This window comes from Phacochoerus africanus, chromosome 4 (genome assembly GCF_016906955.1).
Source record: "Phacochoerus africanus isolate WHEZ1 chromosome 4, ROS_Pafr_v1, whole genome shotgun sequence".
Classification (NCBI taxonomy): domain Eukaryota; kingdom Metazoa; phylum Chordata; class Mammalia; order Artiodactyla; family Suidae; genus Phacochoerus; species Phacochoerus africanus.
In genome coordinates, this window is record NC_062547.1 from 27,375,443 (window position 1) to 27,393,580 (window position 18,138).

At 49.5% G+C, this 18,138-nt stretch overlaps 1 protein-coding gene across 18 annotated transcripts in view; it reads right to left on the bottom strand.

Annotated features, from left to right (window-relative positions):
* The window catches only part of CD44 (CD44 molecule (Indian blood group)), a 96,257-nt gene extending 80,353 nt beyond the window's left edge, over positions 1-15,904 (bottom strand). For 3 of the 18 annotated variants that reach the window (XM_047776002.1, XM_047776000.1, XM_047776003.1), the window contains exon 1: positions 15,625-15,884. In XM_047776002.1, the coding sequence (XP_047631958.1) occupies positions 15,625-15,727 (103 nt within the window). In that variant the 5' untranslated portion in view covers positions 15,728-15,884. Of the gene's footprint in view, positions 1-15,624 lie in introns of all 18 variants that reach the window. The other 15 variants (XR_007134383.1, XM_047775989.1, XM_047775993.1 and 12 more) reach the window with 13 other exon arrangements.
* Between the last annotated feature and the right edge of the window lie 2,234 nt (positions 15,905-18,138).

Genomic DNA, 18,138 nt, shown 5'->3' on the forward strand with positions numbered 1-18,138 from the left:
TAATCTTGAATCTCTTCTTATTTACAAGGCCTGGTTGTTTATAATGGACCATTTGGAGCACGGGTGCCTCTATCTACCAATGGATACATATCATTATCATTACCTTCACTTTCATCTGAAACCAGCCTAAGTGATTTGATTTTTCTCACCACCTCTATCTCACTCTTCCTTTTTTTTTTTTTTTTTTGCCTTTTTGCCTTTTTGTCATTTCTTGGGCCACTCCCGTGGCATATGGAGGTTCCCAGGCTAGGGGTTGAATCGGAGCTGTAGCCACCGGCCTACGCCAGAGCCACAGCAATGCAGGATCCGAGCCGCGTCTGCAACCTACACCACAGCTCACGGCAACTCGGAATCGTTAACCCACTGAGGAAGGACAGGGACCGAACCTGCAACCTCATGGTTCCTAGTCGGATTCGTTAACCACTGCGCCACGATGGGAACTCCTATCTCACTCTTCTGATAGAGTCCACTCTGGGCATTTCCTAGTAGTTACCACCAACAAAGGAGATAAAAGAGTGAGGCTCTTGTAGCCAAGTGGTTGGACATCCATATCCCAGAGTTCTTGCCTGTTCCTCCCACCTGGCCATTGCACCTGCACAGCTTCTGGAAGTCATCCTGTCAACACACATATCAATTAAACCCTGGGCCCAAGTGCTCGCCACCAAAGTGCTCAAAACAAGACCACAAAACTTCCAATAAAATGGATGAGATCTGACCCTAAATCAAAACCGAACGCTCAAGATTCCCAAGCAAATTATGAATTTTTCCCCCATGGCTTAAAATAATTCTGACCTCATATGACACCTTTTATTTTGAGTTCCTTTGCTCCCCCAACACGTGCTTCTAAAAGTCTGAGTCAGCCTGGGGCTTCCCGGGGTTCTCTTTCCCCCACTGTCTGTGGCAGGGCAGTGTAGATAAACAAGTTGCTTGCAGAATTTTGAAGACTAGAACTTTCTTTTCTGCTCTTTTACTCAGATGACCTACATGTGATGCAGCCAGAGCAGAAGCTGCCCTGCTGGAGTTGCTTTGAGGAGCTTTGACCCCACTCACCAGACTGTCCCCTGGTCCTGAGAGCTGGTGGGGTTGAGAAGTCCGACAAGTAGGCCCCCTACCCAAGGAACTGTGGGCTTCCTGCAAACACAGTCACTGCTCTTCATCCTTGAGAAGCCTTCCCGGATGCTCTGGATCAAGTGAGGTCTCCCTGGGACAGGCTCTCACAAGCTCCTTTCTGAGCTCTGACCATAAGCGTAATTAAATAAGGGGGTAATTTGTTGTTTACTGTGTCTCCCTGATACACCGTAAGATCCATCAGAACAGAAACTGCGTCTCTCTTATTTCAAGTTGTATTCCCAGCACCTGGCAACATGCCTGGCACATACTGGGATTCAATAAATATGTGTGGAGTGAACATGGCTCACTTAAAGATCAGTTGTTGCTCAGAGAGGCTGGGCCAGCACTAGGCCAGGGTATGCTGGGCCTTCTGATTTCCAAACGCTCATTGAGTCAAAAAGGATCAAAATGAACACCAAATACGGATGCATAAGATACTGCACAGGAGACCAGATCTAGGTACAGTGAAAGGTCCAGCAGAGTGTAAACACCTACACTATTTCCCACTGTGCCACGCACACAAAAAAAACCAACCAACCAAACAAAAACAGGACCACAGGACCATTTCATCTCCCTCTCTTTGTCACTCCAAGTCTCCTTGCCCTGGTCAGCCACTGTCCTCCTGTTTAGTGCCTTTCCTCTATCATCTCAAAGGATGCAATGGAAAGGGTACTGGACTGAGAGTCAGAAACCAGGGTTTTGGTTCTAACTAGTGATGTGACCTTGGGCAAGTCACATTCTGTCTTCCTGACATCCTTCCCTTATCTGTCCAATCAAACAAGCAGACTATGTAATTTCTAGCACTTCTCCCCCACCTGACATGCTATCATCATTGGCTTTGTGTCACCAGCTCATGAGAACATCTCACTTAGGCTCTTTCTCCCTTTCTCCTCTTTGGATCCGTACTTTAGTGCTGCTCGAGGGACCCAGCTCAGCCTCCCACCTTCTAAGCCCCAACAAGGTATCTGAAAACCCTCCTACCCTTTTTGAGCACTTTTATTGAGTTACCCCAGCCAGGGCATTGGGACTCAACACAGCTGGGTCACCCCAGTCCCCTGCAGGTTGGCTACCTCTGCCTGCCTCAGGAAACAGCACAACTAAGAACCGAAGCACATACCAGGGCCCCTAGGTGAGCCTGCCCAGGAGGGGCTGGCAGCTGGGAGGAGATGGGGAAGCATTCCGAAGAATACAGTTTCAATGATTGGGGTCAACCAGCAACAGGAGACAGAGATAAAGGTGAAAGTAACCTCAGGTAATAATAGAACCTTGGAGGTCTCCATCACGTGCTTCTACCTACCCGCACAAAACACTTTCACACCAGCAGGCAAAGGTGGAGAGGTCTAGGGGAGGCAGGCGGATTATTATCCCCAGGTGGTTCACGGTGGTGTATAGAAGCATTTGACAGATAAAGCCAGTAGCCCAAGGTCACACAATTAGGCTTTGACAAGGTGGGAATTAGAGCAGAGTGTCCTAATCTTACCCAGGGGCTATTTCTAGTAGACTCTTCATGGAGCCTTTTGTTTATACCTTGGTTTTATCTTATCTTACCTGTCCAGGTAGTGAGCTTGTTTTTTCCCTTGGGGCTGAGGAATAGGAAACTTGAGTGGCCCAGAGTGGGCTGACCAGCCTGAGTTCAGAATCCAGCCTTCTTGACTTGGATGCTGCCAATAGAATTGGGGGGGGGGCGGGCGGGTAGTCTGTGGAATGCTGCTACTGTTTGCATTTGGGAGGCAAAGAAGAGCCCCAGTGGCAGCTGAGAATGCAGAGGCTCCAGGGCTGATAAAAGTTGTAATTAACGTGTGCATATAACCCTTTCATCTTCAAAGGCTTTACTCACATTCGCTAGTTATGCCTCCTATCACCCCATGGGTGAGGCATCATTTTTGTCTTCTCAGTTTGCAGATGGAGAAGCTGATGTGAGAAGACGCCCTTTGCCAGGAAGTCTGGCCCTGGTTCAAACAGAGGAGATTCCGGGCTCCCAGCATCTTACTTCATTTGGGGTGATGGGAAAACAGAGTGTGAATGAGTCATAAGAGAAGGCTCAGGAGACTGCATTTATACTGTTCTGGAAGGAGGTGGCATCCACCATATGGCTAGTTGACTGGATTCAACAGGCTAAACTCCCAGAGTTGCACACAACTATCAGAAAGGCAGAGTAGAAAAGCCTACTGCTTTACCACGTGATGTCCATGTGATACAGGAGAATCACCTCTACCATACTGTGCTCATGGCAGACATCACCAATGGATCACAGCACTCTCTATGGCTGAGCCAAGGTTTGGCTCCTTAGCACAGCCTGTGGGGCAGCCTCTAGTAATCAATGGGAAATGGGACAGGAGCTGAAATCTGTCTGCTACTGCTGTCCTGCCTTAGAGCCTGTTTGGGATTCTCTTAAATTACCACCCCAGCAAAGCTGCCAAAGTTTAATCTCAACCAATGTCGGAGCTGGCCATTTTCTGAACTCTGTCCAGCACTGTCTGAAGAGAGTGTCATGAAAACTTCTGCGTCTCTGGGGCAGAAGAACAGAGTCTCATAGATGGTGCCACTGTTACTTGATCGCCTGGAATCTGTCCAGCTTGATGGCTCACTGTTCTTCAGCACGGCCTCTCCTATTCAGGCAGACCGAGCCCCCTTATAACCCCAGTCAAACCAGACTTATTTCCCCCACTTTCATCTCATCCTTTCTACTTCCCTGGGTGGCTCTCCCCTCTCTGGCCATCATCTTTCCCACGTTCAATTCATCCTCAAATTCTACTCCTTCCATGAAGCCATGCTACACAAATGACACTCATGGCAGGAGATGTCTGCTATCCTGTATCATTGTTTCATCTGCTTCACTTTTCTTTCATCCAACTGTAAGCTCTCTGAGGACAGGAACTAGCCCTTCTGCTTCTCTCACTTCTTTCCACATAAATAGTTTTTATGCAAGGACTTGGTGAGTTTATCCCCATTTTACAGCTGGAGAAATAGAGGCAACCAATAAAGGAAGAATCTTGCCCACGGTCATCCTGTGACTAAGACGGAGAAATGCTGAGCCTCCGCTAGCCACATGTGGTTCTCACTTCTCCTCGAACACTGTGTCTAGAGGACTGGCTGGAGATACAGATGAATGAACCATGTCCAGCATCACTGCGGGCACTGCCTAGGACAGGAGAACTGAATTCATCTGGTGTTGGATTTCAGCTTCTTGTTTGGTGGATGCCAGATAAGATGGACACACCCAGGATGGACTGTGGTCTGACAAGGATGTGCAATGACTCGTAGAAGGTCAGACCCCAACATGGTGTTTAGTCTCTGACCCACCACTTGAAATCCTAAACAATGCAGTCTTTATAACTCTCCCCCTGCCTTTTTTTTTTTCCTCGCACAGCAGGAAGAGCTTCTCTGGTCTCATGAAAAAGAAATAAACATCTCAGTAGGAGTCTAGAAGCAGCAACTCACTATCTCAAAGGTCTACTTTGCCTGGTGCCTTGGGGGGGTGGTGTGTGTGTGTGTGCACGCGCGTGCACACACGCACATATTTATTTGTCTGTTGATTGCTTTGGTTTGATTATTTTTTTCGGATTCCCACGGCCACCCTAGTGATTCTCCCGAGGATACTGGAACTTGTCCTCTTAGCATGGTTTTGGCTGCGTACCGTGGTTCCTTTTGCACTGACATGTGGCGGGGTTCCCTTGAGGGAAGCTGAGACATCCAACGTGTTGATGAAATGAAGGACACGAGCTTTTCTTTGGGGGTTGGCTTTTCTGGCTTCCCGAAGCAATGTATGCTCAAAGTAAAGAGTACTGCACTGAAATAAAGCAAGGAAGATTGAGCCTGCAGACAATCCTAGGACGGGCCTCCTGCAGTTATTAGCTGTGTTACTGAGACCCAGTGCTACCTTCTCTGGCACAAGCTTCTTTATCTGCTCACTGGCAAATGGTTAAGAGGATTCGGTAGAGTCCTCTGAGCAGAGCCCCTTGGCCCAGGAAGCATCCTTGCCCTCTGCAGGTTAGAGTACAACTGGGTCCACATGCTTGTTATTCCCGGGGTGGCTTAATAATTCACTTCTGACATTTAAGACAAGCCATGCATCACTTTTGTGTGTTGGGGGTGGGGTGGATACTGCCTTACAGTCACCTTATTCTTTCCATTAAGTTTTCTGAGGCTCAGGTGTTCATGGGCCTGCAGAATGAGGGCTTGTAGAACATGAGACCTGGAAAAGACTTGACAGATCGACTAGAACCCTGTTGTCCCATTTCACCCATGGAAAACTGGAGGCGAAGAGGAACAAATGGTTGGTTCAGCATCACTTAGTGGATCAGTAACAGAGAGGAACTAAAACAGCACAGTCATTTCTACACTTGATGCAACTTCTGTGTCCCAGACACTTAGTACTACGTGCCGAACATTGTTCTAGATGTTTACCATGTGCAGCCGCCGAGGCTCCTGCTGCCCTCCATCCACCTGAGCAGGGAGAGTCAGCCTGTTTCACAGGCCTTACTCCTTCCGCATGGCCCTCCTCCAAAGCCAACCTCCTCATTCCCATCCCACCCCACCAAACAGCTGGTTCAGCACCAGTCGTCTTTAAACCACTGAAATAAACAACTCCTCCCCCTTCCTCCCCCCTTTTAACACAGCAGCCAAAAAGGCAACCTCTTTTCATGTTCATGAGAATATGATTTTGAGGCTCGGGGTTCTTTATACACGAAGGCAGTCCTGGGGCAGAGAGGTAGACAGACCTCTAGGGAATCAAGAAAATTCCTGGCCTCCTGGACAAAACCCTGTGAGCACTAAACTTCTCTCACCCGGCCTGTCATGTCAAGCTTGAAGAAAGATACACTCATGTTAGACGGAACACAGAGAAAGGTGATTTCCAGGAAATGTGAGAATCAGTATATGAGGCACTAGAAAAAAAGAATCATTAAAAGATTTCTATAGACCAGAAAGGAAAGAAGGGATGAAGAAGAATTAGCCAGAACCTATCAAGATCACAGATGGTAAATGATAAAGACGGCTCTGTTTGCCAAATCTAGAAATTTCATTCATTCAGTCATCCAATATTTATTGAACATCTACCAGAACTGAGGAACTGACAGCTGGGGACTACAGCAAAATGACACTGTACAGAATATACAGAAATGCACATAAAGCAGGAGCTTTACCCTAAGGAGCTTATATGCTCACCAGCGAAAGAGAACAGAGCATCATGATACAGCCCAGAAGCATCCCTTGAACTTCTTTTTAAGAAAGAGATAAGCTCGTGGCGATTTTATGAAGTGTCAGGGAGATACAACATGTAGATGACGGGGGGAAGTAAAAGCCACTCTGGGAAGTCTAGAGGGATGCCCCTGACCGCTAAGGCTGACATTGGGAAATCAACTCGTTCCATCACAGAGGAGCCATGGCAAGGATGAATTTCTGGGCAGGAGATTTCTATAGTAGTGTTACTTCTCTCTCTAAACTCTGCTTTGCGCCTGTGTGACTGTCACTCTGGTGGGTACCTGGACACTTGTCCTCCCCCTATAGGGAAGTGTGGCCCTGAAACTCACCGGTGGCTCTGGGATCGGACTCAGTGACATTGACTGGTCTCCTGCCAACTGTTAGGACAGTGCTCAGCTCCGCCAGAATCTGCTTGGTGACTGGACACATTCAACGATGGCGGCACTTGTGACCCGGGTCGAGTAACTACTCATTTAACACTTTTGAAGTGAAGGAAGACTGGGGCCAGGGGCCTGGATAAAAATGACTTTCTGGGCCAGAGGCAGAAGACCAGGTCTGAGCTGCGTGGAATTGTTAAGTTCTCCCTGGCGTCTCTATTTGCATATGGTGAACACTTGCGAAGAGAAACCTTATCCGCTCTCTAACACTTTGGGTTCGCTTTGAGAGAGGAAGTAGAAAAAGATGGTGCCTAGATCCACCACTGGTGTGTGGTTTCTTCTCGAAGGCACTGCCGACCTCCTCCAGTACAAAGAGATGTACTGAAATCGAAACAGATGGGCACCTGTGATGAGCCCCTGCCCTTCCTACAGACAGAGTCAGATGACTCTAGGGGGCTTTGCCCCCTCCCTTCCAGGGGGCTTGTTTCTCAGGCAGGGTGCCCAGAGGAAACGCTCCCCACCCCTACCCCTCCATGCAAAAGTCACCTGCTGGGCCCAACAGAAGCCAGGGTTTGTGCCGGGGCTGGGAAGAAGGACCACAGCACACTTCCAGCTTTTGCTCTATTCCTTGTGCCTGGAGTGAACGTAGCTTGATTTCTGATGGCCTTCACTCCCAGGTTTCCCTCTTTCCCTTACCGATTCTAGCTGCTAGAGAGGAGGCCCTGGTACCAAGGACCCTTAAGCTGAGGGCAAACATTTTTGCTGCTATTTGATTGGCTCATTTCCCTCCTATGTGCCTAGATGACAGAGAGACCAATCAGCAACCTTCATCTTCCAGCCAGGGGACAGTACTAAAGCGGTCATGAACAAACAAGTCACCGTCCCTTGGACTCCTACCCTGTCCATCACTACCCTCCCCCACCCGCCCCCACCCCCATCAGCTGAATAGAAAGCAGAACTTTTAGCGAGGAATTGGAATGAATGAGCTACTCAGAGCATAAAAGGGAGGTTTCCATTTCAACTTCGTTCTCCTTCACGATTGCAATTCCAGTCCCCTCCTTGGGCATCATGTGTAAAAAGGGAGAGCAAAACGCACTCTGTGGTTGTTATGGTCCGGCCCGCCTCAGATTCTTCAACCAGGTTTATGAAGACAACCAGGGTACCACCAGGTATCACTGTTTGGGTTTCTGGGGTGCCCTGACATCTTGATACACTTAGGGAGGCACAGCAATGCCGTGACCAAGAGCATGAACCCAGTCGCTGGACCACCTGGGTTTGAATCCCCGCTCTATCACTTCCCAGCTCTGTGGCCTTGGGCAAGTGACTTAAATTCTCCACGCCTTGGTTTTTTCAGAGGTGAAAGAGCGACAACAATAGCGCTTCTTCCTCAGGTTAGTGCGTGGATTAAACAAGTTAGTATAGAGGAAACACTTAGGATGGGCCCCCATGTGGACAGTACCCTGGGTTGGTTAGTCTCACTAACAGCAGGAATGGTATCTCAAATACATACAACTAGCTGCAGAGAAATAAATACAAAAAGTCCACGAGCTCTACCTCACAAAAGGTCAAGGGGAAGAAATTTGCACTTTCAGGCACAGCTCAAGGAGACTTGCCATGACAGCATAGCGAATGCTCAAAATTACTGGTCTCTTGTGAATTCTCTCTCTCCCCAGAGTTTTGCAATTAAGGTTTACCCTCAAAAGCTGAAGATCCGGGAAAGATTTGGGGGCTCTGAGTTTTGCAAACCACCCCCTTGGTGACTCAGCGCCTCCCACCCACCCGGGACCTGTCTGCCCACCCTTGCTCTTAGGATGGACACTTGCCTCAGAAGGACACCCCCAGCTCAGGGAGATCTGGCCGCGTGGGATCCTATCCCCACCCCCATCTCCTTGTCACCAGGCTTCCCAGAGCAGATGATCTGTAGGCAGGTAGGCAAGTAGGCAGGTCCTGCCCCAACTGTGGGCAACTTCTCGCTTGGGAAGCTCCATGGGAGGCATGGTTTACCGCTGCCCACGTGGCTCCCCAGCAGATGTCAGGCTTCCCTGAACACCTTCAGCAGCTGCAGGAGACCCAGAGCGTAGGCCAGAACCTTCTGGGAAGAACTTCTGCTTCTCTCCCACCTGCCACCACCTTCCAGAAGCAGGTGTGGGAGGACGGAAGGGAGGGTGTGGGCCAGTCACCCAAGGAGTCCAACCTCAGCTCAGCATCTCCAAAATAACCAGAGCTCAAGCAGGCCATAGCCTGGGAGGGTTTTATTTTGAGGCTTCCGGTTGGGGGTTGGTGTCATCATCCTGCCTGGCTCCCACTGCCTTCTTGGCCCAAGAAGCTAGTCACCCTGTCCTTAGACAGATATCCCCAGCCACAGCAAGCAGCCACCAAAGCCACAAACAGACGGGCGATCCCTCTGATTGGGCAGACCAAGCACGAGCCCTGTGGTGGGCAGCTGGCCAACCAAGTGCCCTTCTCAGCCCTGCCCTTAACAAGGTGGCCATCGCCAATGGTGTCACAGACAGTTAAATGCATCAGCATCTTAGGCAGACTGTCCAGCAGGATCCAGTCATTTCTATATGCTGGGCACTCATTTCCATTCAACAGTTACTGGTAACAACTATGAGCCGGGACTGGGATCTGGGACCACAATACAACCCCTGGAGTCAGGGGTTCCTGTAGCACTCAGAAGAGAGTCCGGTTTGGGGTTTCTTTCAGGGAGAAGTGTGAAGGCCATTAGCACCCCTTGGTCCCCAAAGAGAAATATACTTATTTATCTTGATTTTCTGGTGCAGCTTTTAGTCTAATTCATCTGGGAACTGGCCACCATCTAGTTACACCAGGGATTCTCAACTGAGGGGGGTTTTTAACCACCCCCCATTTGGCAATGCCTGGAGGCAATTATGGTTGTCATTGCAGGGTTGGGGGAGGTGCACAACCAGAATCGAGGATGTGGAAGCTAGAGACACAGAGTCAGCTATAACCTAGGAAACTCTTCACTAGATAGTGAGCCCCTTGGGAGCAAGGATTGTGTTCTGCTGACCACAAGCTCTCGGGACATAACCCCTGGGAGCACTGAATAGGCAGTGCCTGAGCATTTGTTGAGCATATTGTCCAGGTAATGAATTTACTCGAAGAGTGGGTAAATGAACAGTGGGGAAATAGAAATAAATACACATGCCTCCATCTCATTCCGTCTTCTTCAGATATTCAAATCCTCTCTCATCCACACTCTGCCACCTCCTCCCATCAGCGATTTCCCAGCCTTCTCAGCTGTGCCTTAGTTCAGCAGGGCTATTAGCCTTACAGCCTAAAATGTCCAGGCTGTAGCACAGCAGGTTAAGAATCTGGCATGGTCACTGCAGAAGCTTGGGTCACTGTCCTGATGTCGGTTCAGTCCCTGGACCAGGGACTTTCATATGGCACAGATGGGGGAAGGAAAAAAAAAAAGCGGGGGGGGGGGGGGCAGGCTGTCACTTGATTGCACTGTGACACATATATAACAGTAAGGTTCCTGGATAGAAGTCCCACGTCTCACACATTTAATTCCCCTGAGGTACTCAACACAGCGAGGGACCCACGGAAGACACCTTAGAAATGCCTAAGGATTGACCTGCCATACCCACATCGTGTGTACACACATGCATTCAGGTGTGTATGCACCTGTGATCACAACGATAACACGCACGTGTCCACACCTAGTAGGCAAGAATCCAGTATGTAGCTTTTTTCATAAATTGGGGTGATCCAGAAATGGAAAGCAGAGGTTTTTAAGTGTTCCTTTCCAAATATTTTCGGAACACATCTCCATATAATCGGACACTAGACTGATTCAGAAGTTGTAGAGATGTGAACTCATCCAAGCAAAAAACCATGCAAGTTTCTGACTTCTAATCACACAAAGCCATGCACTTATTTGTAGAATAGTATGTAAATATTTAGCCAAACTATACACCCTGTTTGTTTCAACTGGTCGAGTATTTGCATATTTGAAATCCTGACTCTCTTGGAAAATCTGGCGCACACAACCGCCGTTTCCCAGCCAAGCCAGACTGCACAAGTGCAACGTTTAGGAAAACCCCGCTTCCTTAGGCTGGCCAATCAGGCTGCCTCTCAAACATGCTGGCCAGCTTTGGGGGAGGACACTCAGTAAGAAAAATGTCAACTTGCATAGTGAGTGACAGTGGGGTTCCAATTTAAGGTGGGAGGCACCAGCCTACTCTGGTGATTCTAAAGAACACTTGTGTGCTTCCCATTCAAGCGGGGACACAAAGGAAATTGAGTCATCAGCTTCTTGCGGTGCAAACCCCCAGAATTTCTCTCTCAGACAGAAAAGATCCCCTTAGAGAACTGCATCTTTGTCTGGCAGCATCTGCCACCTGCTTCAGCTCATTCTTTCACAAGAGCCACTTCCCTTTCAGGCTCCGGTGGAGCTGGCTAAAAAGGAGGTGCGGGGGAAATACAAGGACAGCCCGGATCTCACCCAGGATGGATGGCCAGGAAGCGGGCTTCCCTCCCACCACCTCCTCTCCATCAGTTACCCTCCTACCCCCGGAAACGGTCTGGCACTCGAGGCCAAACTGAAATCTCACTTGAGTGGCCACGTGTCCCCTGGAGCCCCACCTTGACTTTCCATTCAAGATCCCTGACTTTCCTAGAGAACCGGACCACTGGGGTTCTCCAGACTCGCCCTCCCTGGGGCACACACAACCTGCTCAACACTGCCGGTTTCCACGGAGCATGTGGCGAGGGGGCTTCCTGGTCATTGCACCCAGAATGCGTATAGGTCAGAGCCTCCACAGGGCCTCTTTCTTAATCCCCAGTCAAAAGGCATTGCCCTGACTTGTCTCTTAGACAAGGAACAGCCTCTCCCTTTTTTTCCAAGCCTGCAAATGAGAGCATGTCTAGAAGGGCAGCTGGACGCTGATAAGGGAATGGACTTATTTTAGTAACAAATAACTAGGTTGGCATCTCTTGACAGCTGGGGCCAGGACTGGAGAGAGACAGGCCAGGGCAGAGCAGGGCAGCCAAAAGGCCTCAGCCTGCTAGCGGGAAGAGGAGAGCTGCTCACGCCAGGCTTCCCATTTGCTGGCCTCACATAATTTCCAAAGTCCCCCAGAGGCAAAGAAATGAATCAAAGGAGAGCAGGCATTGGAGTCTACCACGGAAGATGTCAGACCATGGGGAACCCCAATTCCACCACTCACTAGCAAGCAATCTCCCTGAACCTCAATTTCTTTTATTTTTTTAATTTTTTATTAAAGTATAGTTGATTTACAATGTTGTGTCAATTTCTGCCATATGAAAAAGGGACCCAGTCATACATATACATACACTCTTTTCTCCTCTTATCCTCCATCATGTTCTATCCCAAGATCAGTTTCTTTCTCTAGAAAATGGAATTAAGAAAGTGCTAAACAGCACAAGGATCTCTACTCAGTGCTCTGTAAATAACCTATATGGGAAAAGAATCTGAAAAAGAATGGATCTGTGCAAAGGTCTAATTGAATCACTTTGCTGTATACCTGAAATGACCACAACATTGCAAATCAACTATATGCCAATAAAATAATAAAAAAAAATGAAAGTGCTAAAAGTGCATAGGGCTGCTGTGAGGCTTATACAGGATAACCTATTTGAAGCTTCTGGATGAATGCCTAGCCCAGAGTCAGTGCTGAGTAAATGATATTTGCTGGGGACTTAGGGCCCTACTTTGCACAGGAGCAGAGTGTCAGGCTTTTAAATTTAAAGTTGGCAACAATCTCCAGCAACAACACTCCAGGAGACCCTGGACAGTGCAGAGGCTCCTCCCCAGGAAGCAGTTTTGCTTGATGATAAGCTATCATCAAGAATAAGATAGCTTCTTATTCTTATATTAAAGTCAAACTGGGAATATTGTGGAGGAAAATGCAAAGTTGTATTGAGTGTTTTAAGATAGCGTTCAAGGCATGAAACAAACATCAGTGGACCATGCTCTCCTGCCCACTGACGAGGGCAGAGGTGGGGCTCACTGCAGTCCTGGAGGATCGAGGTATTTCAGAGAACTGAGGTTGGGAAAGTGTCCTGCGCTCACTCTCTGTCGGAGAGAGGGGAAGTCACTTTTCTCTTTGGGGATCTGTTTCCTCCTCGGGAAAAAGAAAGGGTTTTTCTAAATGATCCTTGGAATCCCCATCTCTGAGTCTATGGCAATGAGTCAAGAAATATTTCTTGAATGAATGGAAGGGGATCTGTCATAAACTAAGAATTTCATGCCGCCCAGCATCCTCTGCTGCGTGGGGCAATTTGGAAAAAGAATGGAAACTTTTCCTATGAGCTGCTAGCCTCAAACACACCTACTTGGCACCATGCCTTGGCAGGAAGTAAGATGTCCATTGTGTGTCTATTTGGGGAACATCTGAAGTAATTGATGCTAACTAACCTCAGCACTGATGGAGTTTTGCTTCCTTGCTTCTTTGCCTGGGACAACACAGCCAAAGTCCAACTCCTGGAAAAGGGGGTCTCTAAAGCTCAGAGGGATCAGCAGGGTGCCTGCCACCCCCAAACCCCACTACTGTCAGATGTACCCCTCTTTCTAAACACCAGGAGTGAAATTCCTTAGCAATGACCTCTCACCCACAGAGGAAAGGAGGAGGAGAGGGTCAAGGGCTCCCCCCAATGCCCGCCACCCAGGGCTACTTTCTTCCTCCCACTGTGACACCTAGTTCAAGAGATCTATTCTCCAGCTTAAAGAGTCTGGGTCCAATGCTGCTTGAGTGCATTCGGCCACATCGCCACTTCTTGCTCTCCAGTAGGGAGATGGGAGCTTTCTTCCTTCCCGAAGCCTCGCCCCTTCCCACAGTTTCCTCACTGTCCTCCAGAGCCCACTGCCTCCACTAGCAGCGGGGCAACAGCAGAACCTCCCCGCCTCCTCTTTCCCCTTCCCTTCTCTGCCTGCCCAGCTCAAGCCTGCTGTTAAGTCACGTCTCCTTTCCAAGTCTCAGTTCCTTTCAAACAACTTTACAAGCACATGAAAGCCTGGGCCCCAGCAGTTATTGCTACAGGCACTCTTGGGCGCTTCCTCCAAATGACGCTGCCCAAAGGGACCACAAAAACTCCGGGCAGGAGAGCCTGCTGGTCTGGAGAGGAACTTCAAGGGTCAAGACAGTGCCGAATATTGGGAGATGGGGCCCTTAAAAAGAATCAGGGATACAGGATGGAGGGAGTCAGGAGTCAGAATTCTCAGAAACAAAGCAGAAGATGACACAGCAACATAATGTACAAATAAACTTCCTTAGAGGTCACAGAGACACCAACCTGGTTCCTCTTCCCTGAGACCAGGCTCAGGGCTCTCCCTGGAATCTCCCCCTCTTCTCTCCCTGCCCCAGCATTTCTGCCTTTCCACGGCTCCTTGGAGGTCTAGTTCCTTGCCTTTGAAAGCCTCCTCTAAGGGCTCTGGTCCACCACGACCCCGCCTTCCATAAAATCTTTTCTGAGAGTCTGTCTATGCCATACACCCAGCCTAACATATTCTGACGAAGCAATAGGCTCAGGGGTCTGGTTCACACGACCACCCATCCTTCTGGCTGTGTGAACATCAGCAAGTCACTTAACCTCTCTGAGCTTCACTGTGTTTCCCTCCTGTAAAAAAAAAAGGCTAACAACGCCACGCTGGGCCATCACGAGGGTGAAATGAGATAACACAAGTCAAGAATTTAGCACAGTGCCTGGCACAGCAAAAGTGCATAAGAAATAGTAGCTAGTGCAGTCATCCCTATTAATATTAATTATTATGATCGGTGACTACTTTTGTTCTGTTTGAGGAATCTACATCCTAGATCCCCACATGTCCTCCTTCTAATGCACCCAACTAGGACTGTGTCTTTTACTTTCTTGGTACTCCCAGGGTTGTGTTTAATAAACACTTGCTGAGTGGAATTAACCATAGGTTGAGCTGTTCTAACGACCCAGCTGGCACTTCTTAAAAGAAAAATAATTAATTTTGCTAGCGATAACCAAATCAGCCATGTAATTATCTGTACCTCTATAGACAAAAGAAAGGAATGCCTGGAGTTCAGCCTCACCAATACCTCACACACAGCCTCTCCCCCCAACAGCCACTGAAGGGCATGGAGCCTGTTGGGATGGGATATTGGCAGCCCCAGATCCAGGATTCCTGATGCCACCCTGGTGCCCAGGTTCCCCCATCCTGCCTAGAGGCTGCCAGGCAGGGAATACGAGCCACATCGCTGCTGGCTGGATTTCCCCTAACTGATCGGCAGAAGCAGGAGGTTGCCAGGACCTAGCAGCTGGCCCAGTCAGTGCCTCTCCTATTCACACTCCCTGACCCAGGCTGGCACCTCGTGGAGACCCAGAACCTTGCCATAGTGCTGGTTCAGGTTCCCACAAGTGTTAAGATCCTTAGTGACTGGAGCCAACTGTAAGAGCCCTGGAACCCAGGACTCCTTTCTAGAAAGCTCATGGCCACCAGCCCTCACACATAGCCACTGTGCCCACCTCTATGGCCACCTCGCCAACAGCCCTGCCTCTGCCTTAGCCCCTGTCCCTGCCCTGCCCAGCTCTGGCCGGCCACAGCCCAGCCGGGCTTCCAGCGCCCTTGGGCACCAGAGCCTGTTAGTCCAGACGCGGGGGCTGTGCGCGCCCAGAAATACAGTTACTTTCTGCCTTGTGCTCCTCAGGCTCCAACAACCTCACCCAAAACTGCGTGCCACCGCCGGCAGCCTGCCCAGCAAACTTTTCTTCGGTCTTTCTCTTTTCAATAAAACGGTGCTTTCCACCAACAGGCTTTCCACCAGCTTAGCGCAAATCCGTGCCCGGCTCTCCTTCCCCAAATCCCAGCAGCTGGCCGCCCACTTGACTCAGGTGCCCCAGGGCCAACTCAACCCGTGCGACTGCCGGCGGGTCCCGGCCACTCCTGTCACTCCCTCCCGCCGCCTCAGCAGGCACTCACCGATCTGCGCCAGGCTCAGCTGCACGAGGCAGAGTCCCCAAGCTGCGCGCCACCAAAAGGTGTCCATGGCGTCGGAACGACCGAGAGAGTGAGCGGGTGACATGGAAGGGCCGCGGCGCTGGGCGGGGGCCGGCAGAGCACTGGACGAGCAGGGCGCCAGAACCTGTCCGAGGCTGGGGTCCGGCTGGCAATGAGGGCGCCTGGGAAGTTGGGTGCAGTTTTTATTCGAGGGTGAGTGAGTGACCTAAGAGGGAGGGAGCGAGCGGAGGACACACCCAAGCGAGGGGGCTGTGACTAAGCAGCCGGCAGAAGTTTAAAGACGTACCGGCTCTCCTTGGCGCTGGCCTCGCCGCCCCCACCCCCTTCTCCACGGAGATGGTAACACCGGGTGCCAGAGCGGGTGCCCCAGCGTACCGGGAGGCACCGGCTTTCCGCTCCAGCGGCGGCTGGGAGCCCAGCCTCTGGACGCAGCAGGGAATGACTGAGTCGTAAAACTTCAGCCCTTTGGGATCAGCCTCTGGCCTCTCCTCTTTACTGTTTCTCTTTGCATCTGGCTGGGGAGCTCTTCTCCCTGGGTTTTCAGAGGCAGCTGGATATTCTGGGAGAAGAGCTGGGACAGAGCCAGGTCCTGCCCTGGAGAGTGGTGCTTCCCTGCCCATGATGGGGAGCTTGTGATTCTTGCCAGGGAAGAGAGGAAGTGCACATTCTTCTTCCCTCGAAGGAGAAGGAAGTTCACAGCCTCAGGTGGATTTTTGATTCTTATCAGGACCACTCAGAGAAGGCTAATGATAACCAGCCACTGACCCACCTGTTATCATCCAGCCTCAGGCTGGCACCTGGAACCATCCACCCATTCATCCACGCATGCACTCACACGCTCATTCACCCTCCCAAGTATCCTTCCATCCACTGATTCATCTCTCTACTCATCTTACCTTACCTCCCTCCAGGGCTCGCACATCTGTCCATCCAGTAGACACTCACAGCCTTCCATCCTTCTTTCCATGCATTTATCTAACCACATATCCTTCCAACCACCCTCTCATCCAGCTTCTCATCCAGCTGTCCTTAATCTTTTCATATTTCTTTGTAAATCCACATCCGTCTATACACTGACCTCGTTTCCTTCCATCTACCCGTATATCTCTTCATACATGTATCCATCATTTGCCCATCCACCCATCCATCCTCCACATATCCATTCACCATTTTATCCACCCTCTCACCCACCCATGCGTCTATCCCTTCTTTCTTGCTACCATGTATATTCCTATCTATGCAAGGGTTAATCCACTTTCCCCCATCTAGGCTATCCAACAAATCTCAAAAGGAGGAGGAAATTGTCATATTCTTCAGGGGAGGCATAAACCCTACCTTGTATCACACTGTCATATCTATCTATAATATACTGTGATTTAATATGTGAAATGCAGAAGCAGTATTTGTTGCTCATGTGGACTACTGAAAGTAAATCTTAATGGAATTCTTGCCTGGTGAGGCACACAGAAAATGATAGTGGTTAGCAGTGATTCTGACAAAAAAGACCCTGAAGGAGCTGTGCCAGAATTTATGAGGGAAAGTAATTACCTTTTGATTGTGGAGAGAAGTTTGAAATGAATTGAACATTTGATCAGAGGAAGAGGTTGAGGGGGGCCAGCAAGACATGAGAATTAGTGGGGTGAGCCATTTCTAAGTTTTACTGGGAAGATCGAGCTTGATTCCTAAGAAATAGGGAGCTAATATAAGTTTATTATTATTGTTGTACTAAAATAGACATAACATGAAATTTGACATGCTAGTCATTAGGTAGCGTTTAGTACAGGCACAAAATTGTGCAGCCATCAGCAAGCACTGTTTTAGTTCAGGCTGCCGTAACAAAATACTATAGATTAGGTGGCTTAAAGAACAGAAATTTATTTTTCACAGTTCTGGAGGCTGAGAAGTCCAACATCAGGGTGCCAGGATGGTACAGTTCTGGTGAGCACACTCTGGTTTGCAGGCGGTCATCTTGTCAGTTTTCTCCTAGCCTCGCAGGGGGGTGGGGGGTGGGGGCAGAGAGAGAGGGAGCTTGAAGAGGACAAGCTCTTTTGAGTGTCTCTTCTTATAAAGGCACTAATCCCATTCGTGAGGGCTCCACCCATATGACCTAATTACCTCTTAAAGGCCCCACCCCCTAATACCATCACACTGGGGTTAAGATTTCAACGTAAGAATCTATTGGGGGGGGGGTTCCCTTCCTGGCACAGCAGAAACGAATCTGACTGGGAACCATGAGGTTGTGGGTTCGATCCCTGGCCTCACTCAGTGGGTTACGGATCCAGCATTGCCATGAGCTGTGGTGTAGGTCACGGAGGCAGCTCGGATCCTGCCTTGCTGTGGCCCTGACAGGCTGGCAGCCATAGCTCCAATTGGACCCCTAGTCTGGGAACCTCCATATGTCACAGGTGCAGCCCTAAAAAGCAAAAAAAAAAAAAAAAAAAAGCAAACATCTAACTAATAAACACTATCTAGTTC